The sequence below is a fragment of the Ruditapes philippinarum genome, unplaced genomic scaffold (assembly GCF_026571515.1).
Source record: "Ruditapes philippinarum isolate M1 unplaced genomic scaffold, ASM2657151v2 ctg1976_1_1_1_1, whole genome shotgun sequence".
Lineage (NCBI taxonomy): Eukaryota > Metazoa > Mollusca > Bivalvia > Venerida > Veneridae > Ruditapes > Ruditapes philippinarum.
This window is the reverse complement of record NW_026862719.1, coordinates 12,257-39,245: the sequence shown is the minus strand read 5'-3', so window position 1 is coordinate 39,245 and position 26,989 is coordinate 12,257. Positions and strand designations below refer to the sequence as shown.

Sequence of the window (26,989 nt, the reverse complement as noted above, 5' to 3'; positions counted from 1 at the left end):
GTTTTATCTCAAAGTTAGTAGAAGCATATTGAATACTGTATTTTCAAATAGTTATGTTCCTACTTTTCTAAATCGCAATATTCAAATTAAAATTAAATTGGTAGCCTAGTTTCATGAAAACAATTTGTTTTTAAATTGTATAACTTAATTTGGTAATGTTGATTGTAGATGCGTATGAAATAAAGTTATCGTCCTAGGTGTTATTTGAATGTATTGAAATGTTGTTGGAATAAACACTTAATCTAGAATCACCATAATCATAAGAAAATTTTGAAATGATGCAACGTATATAACAGTGAAACTTAAATACCAAATGTCCACATACAAGATTTATTTGCAATGTTGGTGCTATAACCGTACGTGCATGATAACGAAAATTGGGGATGTTTTCCAATTTGTTAGTGAAAGGTTGATAGCGTGCATTTGTCACAACTGCTCTCCGTGCATGCAATTGAATTTCATATTTTTGTTACTCTTTGAAGAAAATATTTATTCTAGGGATGACGTATGTCGTTGTTGTGTGAAACTAATTTTGCTGATGTTATATTCATTCAACTCGTTGTACGATACGTTTTTACATTTCACATTATGTCTTTATCAATAAGATATGAAGACTTATATACCAAAGGAGTCGCCAGCATTTGGTACTATTTGATATATAGAGTTATGTGACTAATGTCGATACAGAGGAGTTATGTCAATACTTTATAAAACGTACGGGAGTTCTTTTTATACCAATGAATTCGATATATTTAAAACACATATTAACAGTAGGGGGGTGGTGTTGTAATGTTTTCATATCATTAAAACATATTTGAGCACAAAGACCAAACTCTCTTTCTGTAAATTAAGATTAAGGGTAAAATCTTAACTTCAATGCACCAACAGTAAATTACTGTAAAGAAATAATGAGCAGAAGCATCATATCTCACAATCTATACAGCCTTAAAAGATTATACGATTCTTGCAGCTGATCAAATAATTGTTCTATGTCATGTTTTAAATATTTAATACGGCGCCAAATGGTTTGTATGCATTCCATGTCCGACCAGCCAAGGTCCCTGATACAGATATTAAACATCATCATAGTTTGCTTTTCTAACTTCGTAAGTTTCTTCTTCGATTTATTTTCTTCCTCCATAATATAGTTCGTATATTAAGTAATATAATCGCGCATGGTGAATGTGATTACGTCTTCAATATTTGAAGCAAAAATATGGATATTTGCAATGATTTGACCTGAAATGAACTGCGGTACAAAGAATGGTTCATAATTTACAATTTACATCGGTGCGTGACATATGTACTGCCCTTAATTATGCTAATCTAAGTTTATCAAAATATCAATAGATATGCCCTGGTCAATAAAAGAGTATTATGAATATTTATTGAGCCTTAGTGCATATCAGTTAAGACATCTCCATGCGTAATTATCGGTGTCAATGACATACACGGCTAAAATATAGTGTATACTGTATGAAGTGAAATTTGTATGGAATTCTGCGTCGACTATTAAACGCAATTTGTCCAGTTTCCAAGCTCGTTATATGTTATAAATATTATAAATAATGATACAACTAGCATATCTTTATGTCTAATCAAGGCTTTTTAATTAGAGTTAACAAAACGTTACTCACTAAAGACAGAAGACTAGTTGATTTTTAATATAAGTTATGATTACATATTGTTTGAAGACTAGTTTTAATGAATTTATTTAATGTATTCTTGCTCCCTGATTTGCATATAGGCAGATACGACCTATGTCATTTGGATATATTCGTGCTTTGATTGTATATCTAAGCAGCATGCTTCCAGATGACTCGAGATGAACCAAATATATCAAGCAAATCAAACCAGGAAAACGTACTAAGATTGTAAGAAAAGTAAAATGACTCAAGATTCAAGAAATAATTTATATGTGCAATTTATGACTGATTCTGCAGTATTTATCACCTGTCCAGATATTACAAGGACTGTTTTGTAAACTTTGACCTCTTTTACGTAATTTACGTGGATTGCAGGAGTCGTTTGCAATGTGTAAATAGTTACTTTCTTTGTTCACTCCAAAATATTTACTTTTTAAATACATCTTCAAAATTTTCATAAATATTCAGATAAATCTGGAGGCATGCTGCTTTAATTGTTAGCGCAATCGTGATCACGTTGTAACGCCAAATGATATTCAATACATTTAATGAAAATTTAATGAAAAATATAAACATTTCTTTATTAAAACAGTTTTTATTTCTGATACATAAATAAATCTGATTCATCTGCTATATTATATCGTATCATGATTTAATGCACGGAATTGTGCATATTTATTGAACAAATGTTGGTCTTCAAAATGAAAGAGATATTATTATAATAGCTACACAGGTGTTCTTATTGTATAAATGACGTAATACAGAATAGTTGTTTTCTAACACATTACACAGCCTTCAATGGTTTAAGGTCAAACTGTATGTATTTATAAACAAAAAAAGCTTCTATTACTTTTTGAGTGTTGTAGACTGTGTCAATAAAATAACATATTTCAATGCAGAGAATTATAAAAAATTACGCTCTGATAGGGACAAATAAATAGAGGATATTTGTTTGTTTGTGTGTAAGATGAAATTTTATTTCATCGAGTGGGCTTTAAAAACAGTATTCTCACGAGTGGCGTAGCCACGAGTGAGAATACTGTTTTTAAAGTTCACGAGATGAAATAAAATTACATCTTACACAACAAACAGACAAATTTTCTTTTTATTTTATGCTTAAAAACAAGTTAAAACGAAATTTCCATAATTTTAACGTTAATATTAAAATCTGTTTCCCCTATTGAGAGCCCCATTTAGACGGAATTTCTCATTAAAAACAAGAAGTCTTGAGCTGAAAAAAAGTCCGCCAATCAAGGTTAAATGACGGTGATATTTATTCATTTTATTAAAAAAATATGAATGATCGCTTGTTTTAATAATAAAAACAAACAATTCTTGTAGGAGAAAAAATCCAACCATCCATCCATATTTCTGTTACTTACTGCGAATTTATATTAGACCTGGCTTTGTAAAATGTAAGCGGCAGCCATTTTTTAAAGTTGAGTATTTCATGGGAGGAAAATAATTGTGTAAGATTCAGAGGGATATAATTTGGATTTGTTAGTCATACACCTTTTTAAAAGAAAGAAAACTTATTTGAGGATTGTAACAGACAAAAAATAAGTGTTGACAGAAGTGAAACATTCAGAAAGGGAGCTATGAAAATGGAAAACTTGGAAGCTTGCTAAGGAACGCTGGGTTGTTTTACTTATTCTACGAGTGATGGCTGTCAATGCTTTTCAATTTTTCATAAAGCATACGGCAGTTATTGCTCGTAGGATACTTTAATATGCCCAAATGTCATCAAGAGCAGTTTGCATGGGGAAGGAATGTATTTTTCAGACTGCAAAAACGAAACAAAAAAATTTAGAGACGAAATTTGGTGATTGGAATTTGAATGAATAGAAGTAAGTTTTCTCTCTTTATTACTTTTGACATTTAAGTTATTTATCTATTTCAGCTTTGCTATTTCTTTTAACAGCCTGACATTGTCAGAATTGTCAGTAAAAATAAAATTGAGGTACCACATGGGGAAAATCTTAAAAAAGTAGTTTCGTCATTGAAAAAAGTGAAATTATATTTTGATAATTTTCACTGTGAAATTATCAAATATAGTTTTCACGGATAAATCAGTAATCCACTGAAAAGCATAAAATAAAACATGTTATTATAATAGAAAACTATATCCGCATACCATTGCAGTAAATATATATTGCGTGAGAAACATGAAGATTCATTGTCTATATCACTTTATTTGTTTTCATTAACAACAATATGTTTGATTACAAAGTCATATATTAGAAACGTTTACTGATGTTTTTGTAACAAACTTGGGATGTTAAGACTTTAATTTAACAAGCGGGAAGAGACAGGTAATAAACAAAACATAACCGACTGGTATAAAAGGTATAACAAAGATTGGTACAATATGAGTTCTGTATCACGTGACCATAACTGTTTCCTTTTCCTGATCAAATAGTGTAAATACTCCTCAATATATTGTCCGGGTACTCCGACGCTGTTAAACAATAACAAAACAGATATATCGGTGTCTCACATCCAATATAAGTAAATAAATTTAAGATCTCCAGCTGACCTCAAAGAAACAAGTTTGGTTTTTCACAAGATTAGCTTGAATTGTGAAATCATCACGACGACGTGAGGGTATGCCATCTAGCAATTGCACTTCTGCAGTTCACCATTTCATCCCAGTGTAATCTTTCATCCCCATTTGAATCTTTCGAGATCTTTGTTTGTCCTAGAATTTCATCATTTCCCATTTTATTGTCATGACATACATGGAACTCCAGAGAAACGGAATTCAAGAAGTCTTTTGGCAGATTAAAGGTTAACGCCTCGTTCCACACGGGCGTGAGTACATTGTGCTTCGTTGATGTCTTCTTCTTTTTTGATTTCTTGCCGTTACCAAAGCTGAGCAAAACCTTTACATAGGGATCTGAAAATGTTAATATCATTGTAACTAATGCAAGGAAAGGTCGTTAAAGTATGTAACATTATAGAATTATATATAGAATTATAGAGTTATATTTTAAGAAATATCTCTTGTACGCACACGTTTACGGTAACGATTCGTATGCCTTTTCTTTTTTAAACAATAATCGTGCTTTCCTAGTCGCTACTTATTAGTAATACTCGTAATCATTGCATGATGATAAGGTGAAGGTCACATTAGCCAAATCCATAGATTTTGCAAATTGTGACATTGTATTCAAAATATAGTACTAATATGTTACAGGTTTGTAATATTAACATAATGCATTGATTTACAATTTGTATCATTTTGTATCATTATGTACTCTGTTCAAGTAAAAATAAATATGTTTTGTTTTGTTCATATGACAAAGCGCCGTTATAGTTTATTCATGTATTTATTACAGATAGCACGAATTTACACGTGATGTTTGTTTGACGTAACGTTGGTTTGGATAGGTCGGCTAGTACTCTTAATATCGTTATGCCATTAACGATTGTTTCTAATAAAAGAAGGTTAAATTTAGCGCCCCTTTTTATCACGTTATGAAGTAGTTATTGTTAATTAGATCAAAATCACCCGGAAAAAATCGACAGGTTAATATCACGTCCTATTGAACGTCTATCGCAACATGAAGAAATTGGTAGTTATATAAAAAGTCATTTTAATATATACTGCACGTTTGTATAGTAGTTGTTCATGGAAAATCGAAACTTATATAATGTACAAGCACGCCTGCTGTATTTATGATGTATTTTTCGTTTGTCGTAAAACAGTATGGTTCTGCTGTATTATAAATTCGTTACAAAGATGTCTTGCATGTTTTATGGCGATGTATAAATTGTAATTTGCAATATAATCATCGCCTATCATTAGTTTGGACTATACAAGCTGAATAAAACTGTAAGTTTGTAACGTCGCTTTTCATTGGATAATCGTGACGATTAAATGGATTTATATACACGGCTGCTGTCAATTTATGAAGAAATCTATTTTTTAAAAAAGAGAGTTTTCAGCATTATAAATTCGTTATAAATATTGTTGACAGGTTATATGGCCGTATATAAACGTTCTTTTTTGCAATATAACCGTTTATATAGAGCCATAAAACCTGTCAAAATTCTTTATAGCTAATAATAAACACGGCTGCTGTCGATATATAAAAAATATTACTTTTTGCTCTAAAAATGATGCTTGTTGTATTATAAATTTGTTTTAAATATTCCTGACAGGTTATTTGGCTGTATATAAACGGTGTTTTGCAATGTAATCCCCGCCTCTGATTTTATTTCCAAACAACCGTTTATATAGGGCCCTAAAACCTGTCAAAAGTTTTTATAACAAATAATATAACCAGTCGAACATCGACCCCACCAGCAAAATATTAAGACGAGGGAAATCTAAAAAGGTATATTATTAAGAAACAATCTTCTACATTTATTGACATTGGCATTCCGTATATCGTTTAGCAGAGAATATTGTCACAAAGCTCATTACTGAGTGACAATACGTCTGGCCCGGAGCCTCTTGTTGCTTTTTTAGGAAAATTGAGTTTATTATTCGACGAAATTAGATAATTAAGTTAGGTTGTCAGGCCAATAGTAATTACTATACTAATTTATTTTTTATTGGCAAAGCATGAAAACGTTCATAGGAACAATTCGACTTACCAGGTGACTGTATTAAATGGCGATAAAGTAATAAATGTTGTAGTTAATGACTATTTTCGTTTTATACATGAATTTATCGGATTGAATTATCTTTATATGGCCCAATACATGTATTATTTATACTCATATATTGAATTTGTTAAAGGTATGTACCTACCCATTGTTATTTTGCCTTCTTCAGTGTGTCGTAAGTTTCTGGCTTTCATTACCACAACTGTTAATCTTTCAGCACTAGACAAGTAGCCTAGAGAAAATATTAGGTCACCATTCTGAAGAAAAAGCAATTATTTTGATATGATCATTTTAAAGGGATGACATAGAAATATACAGTGAACGACAACGAGGTCAGATTTTCAACAAAAAGCAACTAGGACAGAGATATTAAGGAGACCAAAACAAGAATATCTTTACAAGATATGTTAACTTAAAGTATGCAGACATGACATTAAAACTAGGAGCATGCTAAACGCCCAATCCCATCTAATCACAACTTCGTTTATTGCTTAGATACTCTACGCTACGCAAGATAGTGAAGCGTCAGTAAGGATATGAGTTTAAAAAGATCTATCAATTCATCAACACATCGGTGCATCTTTGAGGTTTGCTTACATGTAAGAATAAAAGCTTTGAGGTACTTTCAAAACTTTGTCATATAAAAGCTATGGATTCCATGTAAGTTTTTTGACACGAAAGGACTGGAAATATGTTTCAAATTCGTGTATCATTTTTACATCTAACGTAGGACTGCAGTGAAATCTAATTTGCAAAATGGCAGATGATTCTATCACACATTCTATCAAGAATTTTCATTTGTATTGTGCAAAATGACCCAAAATGAAATTTAACCCCTTTCGAGCTAAGAATGGCACAAAAACAACATTTTATATTTAAGTTTGTGTTATAATCTTATCACCTTTTGTATATTTTTTTCAATTTAAAATACACCAGATGACCAAGCTTACAAAATCCAAATTTTTTGTCATCATTGGTGTATTACATTTTATATAAGTATGGCTAAAATTTAAAGGGACTCCACTGCGCTTTCTGAACATGAGAGAACAGGAAATCATTTTTTCAAGATTGGTGTTCCATTTGATGTAGGTCTAAACCTATAACTTGTGTGCAAAAATTCATATCTGTTTTTCCAGAATGGTTATTCTAATTGTGAAACAAGAGCACCGCTAGGCGGAGCATTATATGCCCGAATGTGTATTTTTTTTCTTTACTAAGGATGAAGCATTTCTAAGACATTATATAAATTAAATTAAGTATAACCTCCTTCAAATAGCAATCCTCCTATAAAGTTTGAATACTGTGGGCCAAATGGAACTTATGCTCTGGAAACTGTTTTTAGTTTTGAGGTTATAGCTACTATGACTGTGTGACCCCAAAATCAATAGGGGTGTTCTACCCAATATGGACAATCATCCTATGAAGTTTGAACACTGTGGGCCAAATGGAACTTAAGTTACGTTCCGGAAACTGTTTTCAGTTTTAAGGTAATAGTGACCTTGACCTTTGACCTTGTGACCCCAAAATCAATAGGGGTCTTCTACCCAATATGGACAATCATCCTGTGAAGTTTGAATACTGTGGGCCACATGGAACTTAAGTTATGCTCCAGAAACTGTTTTCATTTTTAAAGTAATAATGACCTTGACCTTTGACCTTGTGACCCCAAAATCGATAGGTTTCTTCTACCCAACGTGGACAATCATCCTATGAACTTTGAACACTGCCGGCCAAATGGAACTTAAGTTATGCTCTGGAAACTGTTTTCAGTTTTAAGGTCATAGTGACCTTTACTTTTGACTTTGTGACCCCAAAATCAATAGGGGTCTTCTACCCAATATGGACAATCATCCTATGAAGTTTGAACACTGTCTGCCAAATGGAACTTAAGTTATGCTCCGGAAACTGTTTTCAGTTTTAAGGTGATAGTGACCTTGACCTTTGACCTTGTGACCCCAAAATCAATAGGGGTCTTCTACCCAATATGGACAATCATCCTATGAAGTTTGAATGTTGTGGGCCAAATGAAACTTAAGTTATGCTCCGGAAACCAAATTGCTAACGGACGGACGGACAGACGGACGGACGGACGTACCAACTTTTGATGTTTATGAGGCAAATCAGCTCATAAACACCACCTGGACCAACGTCCATAAATAAGCTCATAAAAACAAAAAAATAGCTCTTAATTTGAATTTTATGAGTTTTTGTTTTTTATTTAACTACGGAATGAAGCTTATAAATATCAAATGTTTGCTCTGACAGACAGACGGACGCCAGGGGGTATAACATAATATGCCCGAAATTCTTTCGGGCATATAAAAAACATAAACTTGAAAAGGGTTGCTACACCCCCGCTAAAATTGGGCTGAGAATGGCTCCAAAATGTGATTCTTAGTTTATTTCTGAGTATATCTATTAATCATCAGCATCATAATTATCATCGTCATCATCATCATCATCATCAAATTCTCTGTATTTATTGCAGTAGCTGATCTGTGTGAAAAAGTCACAAAATCAAATTGTATGTTTTTAAGCTTTTAGACCTTAGTGGAGATCCTTTAAAAGAGTCAATATAAAGATACCTACCGTTGATATTCCTTTTTGTTCCCTTTTGGCAATAGGTTTCCAGTACGTTTGTCGCTGAGAAAAATCCACATTATCTAGGGGCAATTTAACTTGTCCAATGCAGTCATGTCGCGAAAACTGGTCATAGTCAAAAATGAGCAATTCGAGAGTCATGGTATGTAACATATCTGGGTCAATTTCAAAAATAAATTCTTCGTCAAAAACAGGATTCGTAGTTTTCCTATGAACTTTGCTTTTCAGCTGATTTCGTCTGTCGGGAAGAACGCATACTTTACAATATGGATCAGAAGTTCCACTAAAGTCACGTGATACAAGATTTTCTGCTTCAACAAGGTACACAGTGAGCAAGCTTGTTTCGTAGTTAAATTCGATACTAAAGTTAATACTTCCAAGAGGATCCTCCTCGATGCTTGCGACAGACTGTTGTCTTTGTAACGACTGTAATAAAAAAGTAGAAACTTGTAGTTTGACAAGTATGATAGACGATAATAAAAATAATATGAGCCGTGTCACGACAAAACCAACATAATGGATTTGCGACCAGCATGGATCCAGACCAGCCTGCGCATCCGCGCAGTGAAATCAGGATCCATGCTTTTTCGGCTTACCAACTATTACAACGTAGAGAACTGATAGCGAACAACATGGATCCTGATAAGACTGCGCAGATGTGCAGGCTTGTCTGGATACATCCTGGGTCGCAAAAAACCAAAATTATGTTGGTTTTGTTCATGACGGCGGCTTCAATAATTTATGGCCCTAATCAAAACACAGTTTTATCAGGACAGTCCTGCGTGATCAAAATTAAATTTTATGGTAGTTGACAAATGGTTCTAATATTTCTATATTCTTAATTATGTCTTTTTTTACCTAGTAATTAGCAAAAGAAGTTAATGTCACATCTCGATTTTTATTGCCAAAGCCCTACTTAATTACTCTAATTCATGGAAATCCTAATGAGAATGTTCCAAATTATGTCCAGTTCTTTGGTCACGCAATGTCACGTGCACTGTGACACTTTTAGGTATTATTGAAAATAAAGGAAGAGTGTCTTAACTTTTATGGCCTGGCGTATCGGCCTCAATTATTTATTTTGTAATTAAAGATTTAAGGTGGGAATAAAATGCCGGTGATTAAAAATGATAAAATTTTCTTTGAATAAAGGATAAAATGTCCACGATGAACTTCAACTGTTCTAAGAGAGTAATTATGTCCGAGTATACCTTCAAACAAATAAACCAAAGAACTTATTTTTTTTTATTATTTTTTTTTTGTGAATAAGGTAATAAGATTTTAACAAATACGTTTCAATAAAATATAGCTACCCTATGTCATATTTGCTCTTTCAGTTTTAATGTTAAGTATTTTACGTACCCTTCTATCGTAAAGTTTTGAATCTATTTTCCGAAAATCTATAGCGTCTTGCATTGATGCACGACGTTGCCTATTACCAGGTGGCATTGGAGAGGGCAGGCCATCAGTGCTTATGATAGGTGTTGATTGGAAGCTATACGTGAATTCACGGAGACCCCGTGGTCGTACCTGAACTGTTATCTGTGAAAAATAAAGAAGCCATCGTAAACATAAATAGAATGATACAGCAAATACTCAGATTGAAAGTTATTAAAGGGAATTGATCCACAATGGAAGGTCCATCATTTCATAGAAAGTAAGATAATAATGTTAAAATAATTGCAGACATAGTTTGATTGAGTCTGTACATGAAGGATAATGAACAAGCGCAACATTCCTCATGCCATCTAGCACCGGCTTGAGCGGTTCTCAATTTTCAACACTTAAAAGTGCTGGAATCAATGATCCCGAAGGACCAGAAAAAGATGTAACAACACTTAAATATATATTGATTAAACGTGTATATGTTCAGAGATAAATAGATAAAGCCTTTTCATTTGTAAGATCTCGATTCATAATGACCTGTTTTGCAAATATTAATATCCCCAAGTGCAATATATACTGTTACTATAAGTATTTCTTAAAATCATATTGCGGTAAACCACAAATATGATATCAGTGTTTGCTGTCTGCAAAGATTGACAATACCACATGCTACACGGGGGAATACCGCAATATCGTCATAAAATAATGCTTTTCCTAGAGACATTCATAAGGCAAGACATTCATTCTAAAAGCGACAAATTCTCATCTATGACTCCCAAACGTTACAGCACCCACATAAATTGGCATTTTAAAGATTATATTGTAAGATATATATGTACGTGAAGAATGGCACTTATTGATTTCAGATTTTCTATATATGAAATGCTTCGAAAAATGAAACGCGACTGATTCTATTTAAACGGCTTCATAGTAATGTACAATGGTCATTCATCATTTTCCCGCACTTAGGCCATAACTTGTTAAACATTTTAATATAAAAGATAATGAACACGCACGTGCAGTAGGCAAAATGATTTTGATACATTCACAATATTGTTCATTCAAATACATAAAATGTTTATAAATAATGTACATGTACAGTACAAGATAACAGAAGCTTTATTTGCCTATATATATTTTTTTTAATGGTGACAGTTTTAACTACTGAATTTCAATTATACCATAATTATGTAAATGTAGCCTCCATCTTATTTATTCTTTTATTTATAAATTTATTTATTTATTTATTTATTTATTTGCTCATAATAAATTGGTTTATTATTTTTTCTTCAGTCTTTGGAAATACCATTAGATTTAGTACATTGAAATTGTTACATTTCACAATTTCAATCATGCAGTGCCACAAGTAAATTTCCTCTATTAACAATGCATTCGATAGGTTGTATAAAATGAATATCAAAAATAAATACTTTCTTCTTTTTAAGATAATTTATTACTTGATTTCAGGTTATTATTTGATTTAATCGAAGTCAAGTTGATTTTAGACCAATACAACAAGAATTTAAATTGTTCACGGATAAAAAAGACATGGGGAAAAATATTAACATAGTAAATTAAATACTATGCAAAGCAAATAAAAAAATCAGTCATAAAATAAATTGTAAACAGGAACAACAACCATTTGAACAATTTAACATATTGCCAAATTTAAATAATCTTTTTTTTTTCGAAAGGCCACTATTTTTTTACACTGTTTACACTGTCACTACCATCAATGATATTAAATCAATTCCGACTACAAATCGGAAGTATTATACCAAACATCAAAAAAAATGTCTCATCTGTTTTCACTATTAGTATTTTTTTGTAACGTGGATGTCGTAACTTGCATTCATTTTAATCACAATGTGGCTAAAATGATCGCATTTTAAGGATCGCCAACCGTTATTTTAAAAGGGTACTAGTTTCCGCTACTTTATCAATTTTCATATAATTTTTTATATTTAAAAGAAATGTATACGGGGTTGGCCCTAGCGCAGATAAAACAAACCTTACGAAATAATATCAGCTAGACTAATCAAGCTATTTAAAATGCCAATGAGCTTATGCTTTTTCCTCCAGTTATTTATCAAGATTAGTTTCGTTTATCTGCTATAGCTAGAGTTTTTCCCTCATTTTTTTCTGAAAAATAAGGGACTTTAACGGAAAAGGTTTACGGGCCCCTCATTGGGGTTTAAAATCATAAATTTAAAAACAAGTTTTAATATGGCAAAGGTTGTATACTACAATTTCACATGGACTATAAAACAACGATACAGACAATATTATGTGACCTGACCTGAACAGAAGAACGTTATTGTTCTACCATTATGATTATTCGTGCATATCACATTTGTATATTAGATGAGATATCTGCTTTACTCAATATCCGAATTTATAATAAGTTGCAAAAGAAAGTGTGCTTGTGGTTAACAGGGTCATTTGTAAACTTATTAAAGCAAAATAAATGCATATTTGGTATTAAAAAATTGCAGAAATGTATTGACTTCATGATAATTTACATGTAATTTATATGTTATCATTATCAAGGACTTTGATTATTTATAAACAGCTGAGGGATGTATGATAAAAGTTGTAAACAAGTTTGTTTACATTTTTTTATTATGTTTTCTCCTATTGTTGTTGTTGTTTTTTATAAACGCAACAAATGCTGAATAATGGTCACGTTACGAGACAAACAAAAAGACAAAAAAGCGTTAAAACCACTATTCAAAGAATTATCATATTTAAACTCAAATTTAACAAGTGTGTGGTCAAAACACTTCTGAAGATATTGATTCCTTGTGTGTCACTATTTTAGCCATGTATGTATACAAAATTGCCCAAAGTAACCAAGTGCACACTTTCTTCTGCAACTGACTATTGAGAGACTGATTGGTACATAGAAATAAAAGTAAAAAAGTCAATAAAAGCGATTGATCTTTAAGTTATGACCCCAAGCAAGTGCATATCGGACAAGATATCTTCGTAATTAGTTGAGTAGAACATTACACTAAGTGAGGTAAACTGGTAAGATTTCATAAGAATCAAAGGAGTAGGAATCAAAGGAATAGATAATTGTATCATATATATCTAATTAGATGACCATTCCATATAAAGTAACGAATGCGTGTCAATAAAATTAACCACAAACACATACTAGCTTATTTATTCAGTATCTTCGGTTTGCTATCTTTGGTATAGTTTATTGACTGTAGTTCAGTTTATTGCCTTTAGTTCAGTTTTATCGTTGTTGTTTCTTTGTTGTTGTTGTTGTTTTTATTTATTTATTTATTTATGTTTTTTCTTTCTTTCTTTCATTCTTTCATTCTTTCTTTTTTTCTTTCTTTCTTTCTTTCTTTCTTTCTTTTTTTATTTATTCATTTATCGATCTATTTATTTTTTTATCTATTCATTTTTATTCATTTATTTTTATATTTTTATTTTGTTGTTTTCCCTTCATTTTAGTTGTCTTTTGCTCTATTTTTGTCTTTTGTTCAGATGTTTTGTATTTGGTGCATTGTTATTCTTTTGTGCAGTTTGAATGTCTATTACTTTTGTTTTCTTTTTATTATCTTAAATCACTTGATTTGTCTCTTGCTTAATTTAATCGTCAAAAACGCAATGTATATCAATGAAAAACCTATAGAAAAAGAAATTTTTTATGTTTCATCCTTGTTGTAAAAAAAACCCCTCTTACCAGCGACGATTTATTCTTTTGTACGACTGTCAAAACAGAGATGTCTCCACAGGAAATAGATGGAGGCAGAGAGTGACATACTATTCGGATAGCTATAATGCGTGACATTTTAACGGATGTGCCTAGAGTAATATAAGTTTTCATAATACATATAGAATGTCAATTTTGTCAATGTTACCGGCAATTGTTGTCTCCCTGGCAAAACAAATTGCCAGTTAAACAGTATAATGATTCATTTCACAACCCATATATTCTGATAAAATGCAAAGCTCTTTTTATTGTTGTACGAATGTATACACGACAAAAAAATTGCTTTAGTTGTGGACTTTGGTAACTGTTGTCGATTTTTAAAGCATAACGTAAAGATAATATCATCATTTTTGCAGTACATTCACATTTTTGACAGAAATTTTCAACCCAACGAAATATCATATCCGCTCGTAGGTCAAAATATAAAGGAAATAAATTACTCCTGCGAGATTTGAAAATACTTAACATTGTGTATTAAGAATTTTCGGTTTTCATTAATGAAACAAACCTATTTTTTTAAAATCAAGCAAAAAATAACGGAAATTTTGTAGAAATCGTATTTGAAATAAAAATTTGTTTCTTGAGCTTCATTTGAGCTAAGCTATGTCATGTAATTATGCTAGATTTTTAGCTACAGTTGAATATTATAACCCCCTTTTTAATTATGAATACTTTGCCTCAAGAATTGTCAAATTTTTTGAAAAAATACCTATAAATTATGTTTGCATTAATTTTCCTTCGCAGACATTTTTTGATCACTTTTTTAATAACCTAGTAGTCTATTAACCTTAAAATACAAGACGCATTAAACTTCTGGTCATTCACTTACATTATTTCCCTAGACTATGTAATGTCTTTATGTCTGTAATTAATAATTATAAAAAACAATGATTTAGCAATAAAAAACAAAACACTTTTTATAGTTATATTCAATTACTTCTAGAGGACACGCGATCCAAATGAATAGTCTCAAGACATTTATTTAAACTAACTTTTTTCTTTTTCTAGTCACTTATAAATAAAAACATGATGTAATTTTTTTTATTTTTTTTTTTATTTTTATTTTATTTGTCACTATTTTTATAAAAATGATAACTCATTTCAAATTACATCATTATCATCATTTTATCGACATCATTCTTCTTCCTGATTGGAAATTATTTATCGCATCCTCATCATTCCATTTTCACATCATCCACCATCATTATAATCATTATCGTAATCATGATTGTGATAAATTATCACCACCATCGTCATCATTAATATTATTTTCTATCATTGGTATTTTTATAATGATTATCTTCGACCCTATCATCATCAATTTTTATTACCTATATACCTGATCCCTTATTTTTTTTATTAAACTTTTTTCAATTTTAATCATCATCATTAAAATTTTTACAAAATTTTCTTATTTTAAAGATTTGTATTTATTTTTAAAAAATTTAGATTCCCAAAATTTTTAAATTTAAAAGCGGGCAAAGTTTTTTTTTATTTTCTTTTGTTCACTAGTTAAAAAATTTTGAACATGGTCTTGACCATTTACTTCTAATAAAAAAAACTTCAAAATAAAAAATGTGTTATTCAGTTGTTATTGTATAGATAGTTTTTTTCAACCCTAAAATTGTAACATCTGCATGGCAATGATATACCACTGTAAACTATTGACGGAACATTGTATAAAAAAGGGAAGTGAATAAAAGCCTTGCAATCAACTTATCTATGTTGGATTACCACAAAAAGAGTCGTTTTAGTCTTTTTTTATTGTGGTTCCTGACAGACTTTATGGACATTTTTTTATTTTTAAAAATATTCATCCAATAACACTTAAACTTACATTTATATTAGCAGTTTTTCCACCTTGTTTTTGATCTCATTCTGGCAGAGAGTCACAATTACTGTTGATACAAAGCTTATTTGTATCGAGAATCTCGAGCAAAACATTTTTTAAACAGTTATGACCTTTTTGGTCAATAGGGCAAAACTGTGTGATAGGGCTATTATTCAAAATTAATATCGGTGTTTTTTCCTAACATTCGTGTTGAAAAAGACCCTTAGCCCTCTTCCCTTTTTGGAAAAAAAAAAATTCTCGCTAAGAATTGCTAATTTGGAACAAATAAAAAAGCCTGGTGTAAGGCCAGATATTTCGCAAAACTGCATGATTTTAAAGAATTTTTTTTTATTGGACCTTTGTTATATATGGTGTAAATATTGGACTTAAATTTATTTAAAATGTTCTTTAAATTAGCCAAATTTCATAACTGAAGTATTATTTCAATAGCAGTTCGATCAGTAAATTAGAATTGCAAACACCATTGTAATCTTTCCAGCGCCAATTTAAGTGATTTTATTATTAGTATTGCTTCAAATACAATAAAAATGTTTGATTATTAGAGCTGCGAGCCAATACAAATAATCGCAACAATTCAATAAAAATCAACTTTGAGAAAAAAATGACTTTGATTATATTATGTAAAAAGGTTCACAATTCAAGTAATGGTTGACATAATATTATCATATGCAAGAATGAATGATTTTACAGTATTTAATACAAAATTCTACATCGTGACTAATGCAGTAAGAGCTTATTTTCATATTTTATAAATTCATTTGTCGTTTGCAATAAGTAAAATTAATTTCTCTCTTCACTTGAAATATTTTGTTTATTCATTTTCAACATGTATGAATCTGGAGGCTTGCTGCTTTAGTGACTAAAATCATCGTGGTATTTTATCAAACCACTCTACAAATACATATTGGCAAATGTGTCTGTGTCTATTTTAAAAGGTCGCCCACCCAAATGCACTTATATCGAAAATAGCAAGTACAAGTGATATTCAGAGACAATTAAGCGCTTATAAAAGTCATCTTCGGTAGATAATTTTGTAATTTTATGCAAGATTTATTGTGAGTTTCGAAGAAATTAGGTGTTGTCTCAGGGCACTAGACAACTTTTGGGGACAGGTACCCATACCCTCAGGAAGGGGAATTTTGCGTCATTTTAAGACAAAAAGGGGAATTTCAAGCCATATATGAGTTCTTTAAATTTAGGTTTTACACTAACTCTTAGCACAATTTCCTACCATTACTTACAATAGCTCGTATATTTATTACTATAGACCTAACAAATAAAACATATGACATGAAGTTTTTCTTGAGATAGGCTATCTCATTGTTTTCTTTATTGCTTTCTTATTGCACTTGACTGGCTCAGACATCAATCAGAGCTTCAGATATATGTTTTGGCCAAGGGTTTTATACCCCTCAAATTCTAAAGTGAGGGGTAAAATGCAAATTCTGAAAAACGTTAGGGTTATATTAAAATCTATAACAAGCATAATGCATTTTTGTTTATAATAAAAAAAATAAACTGACAGTTGTTTTTGTTGTTGTTGTTTTTTTTAAAAAAACTTGTACAACAAAAATTGAATCAGTGCAACAAGCTCTGGAAAGGCAGACTTTCCTAGGCAAGGGTATGTTGAATCCAAGTTCTGTAAAAACACAGGAAAATTATTTCCTATTATAGTCATAACTGTTTCTTTATTTTTAAAGATAAAAATGTATCACACTATTTTGCGATCTGCACTGGTCAGTTCTTAATCTATTTTCTACATATTTCTGCATGTTCTTTAGATTGAAACAATTATAACAATGAGAATTGAAATAAGAATTAAATAAAAATAAACAAGAAAGTTTAATGCCTTTTCTAAATAAGGTTTTGGTTTCAGAGAAAATTGTCTGTAATTGTAAAACTGGGTATGAAAATATTTGGTACGAAAATATTTGAGTACAAAACTGCAAGAGAAATACGTTTTTTCCAACAACAACTGACAGAAATTAAAATAGTTTTGTTTATTTACTAGCAGAATATAACAATGTATGTCTATTCTCTAAACAAATTGAATATAAGGTAAACTCCTACGATGATTATCTGCCACATTAATTTTGTCAATAATTTTACGAGAGTTACCTCCCTTGTACATTTCTCACTTCCTGCTACTTTCGGTTTTAACATACAGCGTTGTTGACAACTGTAATTTAGTTTTCAATCCATTGAAAGTTAAACAGAAATATATTCTATTTTTATGAAATCAAAACATCATTTTTTTTTGTTTAATATCAAACATTTATACTACAATTTTTTTAGGGGAATTTTCTGCTGAAATAGGGGAAAAAAGCATATGATTTTGAGAGGGGAATGGGGCCGATATTCGGCCCCAAAAATGGCCAAACGAGTGCCCTGTGTCTAGACATGCAGAAGTTATTTCTATGGTTCAAGTTTGCAACCAATATAGGGATACAAGATAATATGTTTTTTATTCGTCTTTTATTATTATCATTTTTATTTTTCTTTGTTTTAGATAAGTTTAGAATATAAAAAATATATACATGCATTAGCAATTTAGTGTGGCGAAAGTCTGAATCTAATTTTTACAATTATTGCGAATCTTGTTTGCTTCTTCGAATTAACCAGTACTTGTGTCATGTGAGGAAACGTGATTTGTTGCCCAAGAAGGGATCGAGCCCACGATCCCTTGGTGGATGTTAGTTTAGAATATTGACAAAGTACACTCATGGGCTGCATTTTAGGTAAACGTAGAAATTACACTTACAGAGTAGTTTCTTCCAAAAGTTGCTTCCATTATTCATTAATGAATGGCAGCAAAATATCGGATTATATTTTTAAATTAAAATTTCATTTTTGTGTGAAAGCGAATCCGAATTAAGAACGATTACTTATACAATATCTTGTATCAAATGTGGAATATTTTTTACATTAAGGATCACTACGACATAAATATAAACACTGAAAGTCCCCACTGTTTTCATTAATTGTAGTATCAAGAACTAACAAAGTCACGTTACTCCATACACAAAGACTGGTCTTAACAGACGGTTTTAACTGTATTCTAAATACAGTTAAACTTCGTTTGATTGAACTAGGAGAGCCTGGACATACATTTATTTGTTCGAGAGATCGGTAGTTCGAGCCAACCGAGGTGTATATCATATTTCACGTAGGACATGAATGTTTTCCAGCTTACATCGGTCGAATGATAAATATGTCAACATAATTGTTTGTTAGTACATCAGTCCGCTTGAATGTTAATGGAGACGGGATTGAATTAACACGTAAATAAGTATAGTCAGTGGGACATCCTTTTGATGGATAAATAATTGATTGAAGTCGGTGTTAAAGGAACAGTGTAATTGAAATATCAATAATAAATATGCTATTATTATTGTGATATAATTGTACGAGAAAACCTTCTCAAGGTGATATTCAGAACAACATTCAAACTGAACAATAAAGTGACCTTGTGTGTTATAAAATAAATGCGAAAATTATAACAATTATTTTAAAACAGAACGACCAACGATCATAATGTACCTGGCTCACACAGTCTTGGAGCAACAAATAATGGAAGATAAAAGCTTGATGTGTTATATTAAGAATATTGACGCGTTGTTTGTCTTTTGTTACCGGTCTCATTACAAAATAAGCAAAGGAGTGAAGTCCAAATTATGACATGCCAATTTCCATACTTGAATTTTGAGCGTATTCCAAATCCTAACTTAAATTGAAAAGTAAAATTAAAGTTTGTCACAGAAAACGCTGAAATGTGTTTAAATGGGCCACAGTGATGCTCCAAAATCGATGTATCGTTACGCCCTAGGGAAGTGGACGACAAATAATTCCATTTCGGTGTCTTCTAATACTACAAAAATATTTATGAAACAGCAGGTTTTTGCCGTCAATTTTCTACAATTGTCAGGGGGAAAACATTGCTATAATCAAATCTGTCTCTTACTGAGAAACATTACCGGACTATTTTAAGAGAGAAAATAGGCCTCCAGATACTCGTCGACACGAAAGATCAAGAATTTGTCACCAAATATTGCAAAAAGCAAGCAACTAGAACTGAAACAATTGAACCGCGGTGGAAAACGTATAAATATCTTAATAGCGTCTTTCTATATTTGTTTAAGTAAGGCTGGGTGATCAAGTGCTAAATTGCTGTCGTAATTAAACGGTTAGTTCGATTTGAAACTTTTGGCGACTCTCCGGTGATACTTTAAACTTTTGTGAATGGTGGCATTTTATGATGATAATATAACTTTGTGTGTTGATTTGGTGTTGCTTTTTAATTAAATCAAACAAAAGTCTTCTATAATTGTATCTTTTATTTTTATCTATTTTGTTGATGTCGTTTTCTTATTTGTTCGTTTATAACATAATAAACATTTTAATAATGAGCGGAAACTTTACTTAAAGAACTTTGATATTTAATGCTGAGAATTTTGTTAGAACAAAAAGAATAAGTACCAAATATTAGCCTCGCTTAACATGTTTGTCAAGATTGTTCATAAAAAGGAAAGAAAGCATTTGGGAAATATATAAATCTTGTTGTTGACAAAATTGTTTTTGAGACAGAAAACTGTACTTTATTTATATTGATTAATGAATAACTCGGTAAATTATCAACAAGTGTATGTATACTCAAAACAGAATGACATATACCAAATTTTGATTTAATTTAGTAAACGAACTATTTTGTAAACGTATTATGCAAGTGAACACAGTTGAATTATAATTTTTTGTTTTGTTTGCCAAGTTTATTCTTTTTTTACTTAAAACAGCTTGTTATCAACTCTCAGAATTGAAAAGAGATTCACTCGGGCACATTCATAAGACGACAAGTTATGAAAACGGTAATCATGTAACGTACGCAGAACTAAATTAAAATATCGTTATTCCGTACAATTCTTAGCATGATTTGGGAAACTTAGATTTTTAATAAACGTTTATTTTAAGGTCATTTTGTTATTCTGGAAAAAAGTGAGCGAATGATTTAAACTTTTGCACACATGGTGTTAGTAAAGATTAACAGCAAACGTGGTATAACAATCTCAAAAAAGGTAACGTACATGTACTGTCATGTAAGACAAAAACTCATTGAAGTCTGTACTTCTTTAAATGAATTAAACAGAATAAAGGAACTCAACTGAGGTCCAAAAGCGTAAAAAACATTTAAAAACCTTAAATACATGTATATCAAACGGGGCAGTTTAAACAGAAAGATGTGTACACACACAAAAAATAACTAAGAAATATACTCAGAAATAAAGTGAAAATCGTACTTTTGTGCCCGATTTGAGTGAAAACATTTTTTAGCTTTGGGTCATTTTTCGCAATTACGATACTTATAATTCTGGAATGAACGGAGTGAGCAAATGATCTGAAATTTTGCACTAGACCTACATGAAATGGAAAATTTATCTTGAAAACTTATTTCTATTTCTAAAAAATCTCAGTGGAGTCCCTTTTAAGAGCACGATATCGTCGTCTGGCAACCTCAATTCCATAATCTGAGCTGCTCGTTTACCAAAGGACCCGGATGCATTAATCAGGTGATCTGTAAGAACTGTCATGCTGTAAATTATGCACTGGTAGGGTTTTTCCATACCTTCGTTTAGTAATTCAATCAGGAAATTGGGAAGATGTTAAAAGTGTCGGCGCGTCTCAATGCCTATCCCCGCGCCAATCTCACAGATACTTTCTCTGTTTTTACTATATGACATTTGTTTGTTGTATTTTCTCTTATTTTGTAATGTTTTTAGGATTGTGCACTGTTTTTTTTTTTGTAATTATATGACATACACTTTGTAAACATAACTAAAAAATGATTTAATGATTTAAATATTTATTTGACTTTATATGAAATACAAGACCATTAAAAGTTCGTGTCCTTTAGTGTAAATATAATCAACTAAAACACAAATTAAGTTGTTTGAACTTCAATCAATTAGTGTGTTAACAATGTATGGAAGTGAGTGGTACATATACATGCCTTAATGTTTAAGATTAAAATAAATTATGCGAATTTTAAAACCATTTAAGATTTTGTTATTTGTTGTACTGATATCATGATATATATATATGCGTAGTTTAAATGAAATATTTTCCATGCGTCACAGGCGATATTTAAACAGCATACATGTTTAATGTGTTTGGTTTTACGGAGTCCAACACAATTTAGAACCTATGACGCCGAAAAGCATACTTGTCATAAAAAGGTTACTATATACGTATTAATTTTATTATACATCAAATATGAAATAAAGTGTTTTTTTTATTTCGTTTATTTAATGAAACACATATGCAGTAAAATTATTAAGGACTATTTGAAGTTAAAGAATGTTCATAAACACATTTTTTTTCATCATTATTTGGCTTATTATTGAAGATCATATGTTCTATGGAGAAAAAAAAGAAGAAAACTAACCTTCTTCACTTTCTGCCTGCGTCGTCGTCGGAACAAGACTCTGCGCTCTTTTCCTGTCTAATACCGCCGGCGGAACCCAGAATTTCTCTTCCGCCGGATCATGCACAGGTGAACTGGGGCTAGATCCCATTCGCTTTCTAGAACAAACTATCCACTCCGTTTTATTTTCACACTCTTTCGAACCATTTTCACCCGAGGACTTCAGCCTCGTGGTTAATTTTTTCAAACTTTTAATGACCTCCACGATTGGTTGTATCGGTTTCGAATCTTTAAAATAAATCCGTTTGCTCGATTTCTTATTTCGTGTAACACCAATAATTCCGCGTCTCGTACTACCACTACTTCCCGCGCTTTCTGATGTCCCCGCAGACGACTGTCGCTGTTGTTCTTCCAATAGATATTTCTCATACCATGTCAGTCTCGAGCGACGATAGCAGTAAACGTAAACACACACTAAAAGCAATAACACTGTAGCAATCGGTGCAGCGATATAAACCACTATTAAGTAATCCGCGTACTTCTTATTTTCCAATTCCATATTGGATATCAAAAAAAGCTGTCTAATCAGAGTTACATAGGCGATTGGGTCAATTATTATGGCAGGAACTGATTGCGCTCGATACGAGAAGCTGTCATGTATGATAAACATTTACATGATTTTGTTTAGAAAATAACAGAAGCGATCGAATGTGATATGTATTTCATTATAATTCGCGGAATGATATGAATTCCCCTAATGTATCTTTTGTGTCAACGTGGTAAAAACTGGCTAATCGTTATTCTGAAATGAAAAGAGAGGAAATTCTCAGATATGTTTTACACGTTTCGCAGAAAATTAATAAAATATGTTTTGTATATTTCAAGCATGTTGAATGGTTTTGACAACTATATTAAAAAAATGAAAATTAGAGAATCCCATTTCTAGTTAAAACTTTCAAGCATATTATTTATCAGTGCTTACAGAACGCTGCAAACTTAGGCCTAAATAAATATAAACATTGGAAAAATAAATAATGAAATAATACGTCAAGCACAGGAATTAAGATTTAATAAAATAACTTTAAATCCTTAATTTCCTACCAATGATATCAAAGCAAACAAAGAATATCGACATTTTATTTATTATAATTCGTATCTTAATAAACCGTCAGACCTCGTTGGTAAGGTACAAGATACAGTTAACCTTTTGCTAGGACCACATATATTGGTATAAATGAATATTTTAAGTATAAAATTGAAATTGTTATCAAGACTGATTTCTAAGAACTAAATATTTATCTTAATATACAAAGATAATTGTGTACAATATGTGCATATGTGAATATGAATAGATTTGTTCGTATTATCAGTCTTTCATCCCTAATATTTAATATTTCAATGAATTTGTATAAACAACCGTATAATAATACACATCTAAATATAAGGTACATATAGTCTGAATGTATCTATAGAACTGCATGGGTCATCAGTAGTTTAACTCTGTTTAAAGATATTCTATGCTCTTCTTTGGGTAAACCTCTTGTATTGCAGAATTTATCTAAACCAAATAAATTCTTACTGAATATGCTTATCAAAATTTGGACGAGAGAATTTGAAAAGCTACATTCCCTATCACAAGTCAACTTAGTCAAGTTGATCAGGTTCTTTCTTAAAAACTACCATTTTTATGACATTATGTATTTATGTATTCATAAGTATTTACTTAAAGAGTCTAGAGTTTGAAACGTCATATACCTTCTGTGCGTATACTCAAAAATTGTTTACTTAACTTTTTTTTAAGTAGTAGTAATTATCAATTCTGTCAAATATAAAATTTGAGCATAACATATTTTTGATATTTTATTAATATTTATTCATCTATGAGGTTGTTTTCTTTTGTAGTTGTGTTTCTTTTTATTTATTTATTTGTTGTTATCTTGCTTTCTTTTTTATATACATTTAGTTGTTGGTATCTTGCTTTATTTCTGAAGGGGTGGAAATGTGTTCAAGGACATCATGGTGTTTGTTATTGAAATTCTCTTATTGTGTAGATTAAGTATACAACATCGGTCACCATTTGTTTACTATATATTAGTAAGATATGTTTTTGTCAGGACATTTTGCAGAGAAAAAAGTCACCACGTTTTTTTCTATCTTACAAATAAGAAGTCATGAGACAACATGCGGTGCTTCATTAACAAACTACGTCATTACGTTACAATCATGTTATTAACAGAAAGTAGACAATTGTTATTTATACATAAGTAAATAACAACAAATAACAACAAACACATCATGTGTAGAGAGACAAGAGGTATTTATATCATATTCCCCTGCTATTAAGAAAATATGGAACGTCTAAGTTTATATGATCGTATACATTTTACATGAAAGGCACATTATGCCTCAGAAATCCGTATTTTTTGTAGTAAACATGCGTAAAATAATTTTTTAATACGGTGAAATCAAAGGCCAGACTTTGGCCTGCCCGGTTGTAGACCACACGTGTATATTTAAAAGGGGAAAAAATGAAATAATAAAAAAAAACAATTTAAAAAAAATAAACGAGATTTTTTTAACTGACTTCACTGTTCATAGGTTTTGCCTACTTTCATATTAATGGATTAAGAGCATGTGGAATGTTTAACAACTGAAGAAGTAACGCTAAACGTGCAGTAATGGTTTGTTATGGTAGCAAAATGTAAACAAAGTAATATTTTGACTTCTATTCAAAACACTTCTTCATTATAATTATACCAATTGCGAACATGATAACAGAATCAGGAAAATATAGTTTATGTACTTTATGACAAATGAGTATTTTTTTTTGAAAACTGTAAAAAGGAGAAACAAAAATGAAAGAATAACGGGCCTTTAAAGGAAATACATTTACGATATTCCCGTAAGAACTTGGCAGTGTACATCATTCTTGTACCTCGTAATATTGAAAGAGCGCCAATATGACAGGGATTATCATCACAAAATCTTGTCCGCTTAGCGCTTGCCAAATTGATAAAGGAACCGGAAATTAACAATGTAAGCCGAATTTATGCGGGATTTTGATGGATGTACTTTCTTAATTAATACATATACTATTCTATTATATAAAAAGGTCATAGCACCACAAAGCTTTATCACGATATAATCTGCTTTTGTTTGAAGAAATGATACTCCCTTTTTAATATAGTTTACGTTTTTTTTATATTGAAATGCCACAATGATATTCTATAAATCCCGTTTTATTAAAACTTCGTTTTAATGCTTCTGCGTGTGTATGCGCATGCGTAAATGGGTTCTTTGGGAAATCATAGTTTGTAATTATTAAATAATAAATCAGGCTACGATTGATAGTATTATAAATATGTTTATTTATTTTTTGTTATAATTTCATTTCATCATTAAGCTATTCATATTACTGTTTATATTTAAATGTTACAGTAGATACTATGTTTCATTATACTCGTACATATGTACGTAAAGCAAATAGTATTAATTAATTTGCTATACGGTAAAAGCCTGTAGCTGAAATAAGCCCCCAGAGTGTCAAGTGATTCATCATAATTTCTACATATCCATGCAAGCACACAACAATTTCGACCAAATGTCGCTACAATTCCCAGATGGCGCACCATCGCGGATTGTGAATCTGTCACGAAATCTCGCCTTAAGCTGAAAAATTATTATTCATAATTCATTTACACGCTTCTGTTAATTAGGCACTTATATTATATTGGTCATCCGTTGTTGTCCAATAAATGAGCCGCGTCACGACAAAACCAACATAATGGGTTTGCGACCAGCATGGATCCAGACCAGCCTGCTCATCCGCGCAGTCTGATCAGGATCCATGCTGTTTGCTTACCAAGCCTATTACAAATAGAGAAACTGATAGCGAACAGCATGGATCCTGATCAGACTGCGCGGATGCGCAGGCTGGTCTGGATCCATGCTGGTCGCAAACGCATTGCGTTGGTTTTGTCATGACGCGGCTCAATTGTCGTTCCATTAAGTACCTGCTGTCGCGCGTTCTCCCAAACCGCCTCGTATAACGGCAATGACGGCTCATTTAATATGTCTAGCGTAGAAATTTTGCGGAGGTCTAGAGGCTTCTTACAGCGCTAGTGTTAATGTTTTTTATCAGCAAGTTCGATTAAGCATAATTGGTCTAAAAAAACAGCTGAAAAACGCTATATGTTCAAAAGGAATAAGTGTTCATAATATTTTGAAATAATAGTAAATGAATATTTTAAAGGCACAATATGCCTCAGAAATCCATATTACTTTTATTTTTTAGAAATGTCAAACATGTGTTTTAAATGTTTATATAATTGATTAAGTTAGATGTTTTTCGACTAAAAAATGTAGCGCTAAAAATGCAGTTCTGTGTCGTTAAGGTAGCCAAATGTAAACAAAGTAGCAGTAACACTTCAATACAAAATTCTTATTTACTAGAATTATACCAATTGCCAAAAGAACTAAAGATGCAAAAGATAATCCATGCATATAGCAAATGAGTATATTTTTAAACTGTAACAAGATACCAAAAATGAAAAATCTTTTCATAAATAAAAATGATAGCATCTCTAAGGTATAATATGTCTTTAATACATATTTAATTTGTTACATTACCAGTCTGATCCAAAACATTAAATTTTGAAGTATTCAAAATCATCTCTTGTTCGAATCATACAAAACATGAACAGTTTTCTTAATATTTTATAAGGAATCTAGTTATCAATTAAAGT

The 26,989-nt window shown here is 31.1% G+C and overlaps 1 protein-coding gene across 1 annotated transcript; it reads right to left on the bottom strand.

Moving 5' to 3' along the window:
- Window positions 1–3,818: 3,818 nt before the first annotated feature.
- Window positions 3,819–23,011, bottom strand: LOC132720000 (synaptotagmin-1-like). The gene is made up of 6 exons (XM_060703974.1): window positions 22,266–23,011; window positions 12,425–12,441; window positions 10,224–10,391; window positions 8,850–9,287; window positions 6,406–6,517; window positions 3,819–4,542 (listed from the first exon to the last, which is right to left on the bottom strand). Exons 1-6 carry the CDS (start codon window positions 22,912–22,914, stop codon window positions 4,235–4,237), a joined length of 1,692 nt encoding a protein of 563 aa, XP_060559957.1. The 5' UTR covers window positions 22,915–23,011; the 3' UTR covers window positions 3,819–4,234.
- Window positions 23,012–26,989: the final 3,978 nt, after the last annotated feature.

Coding starts and splice junctions, on each gene's coding strand:
- LOC132720000 (XM_060703974.1), bottom strand. CDS start 22,914: ATGTTTATCATACATGACAGCTTCTCGTATCGAGCGCAATCAGTTCCT. Junction 6,518..8,849: donor AACAAAAAGGAATATCAACG/GTAGGTATCTTT, acceptor CTTTTTCTTCAG/AATGGTGACCTAATATTTTC. Junction 4,543..6,405: donor AGAAGGCAAAATAACAATGG/GTAGGTACATAC, acceptor TAACATTTTCAG/ATCCCTATGTAAAGGTTTTG.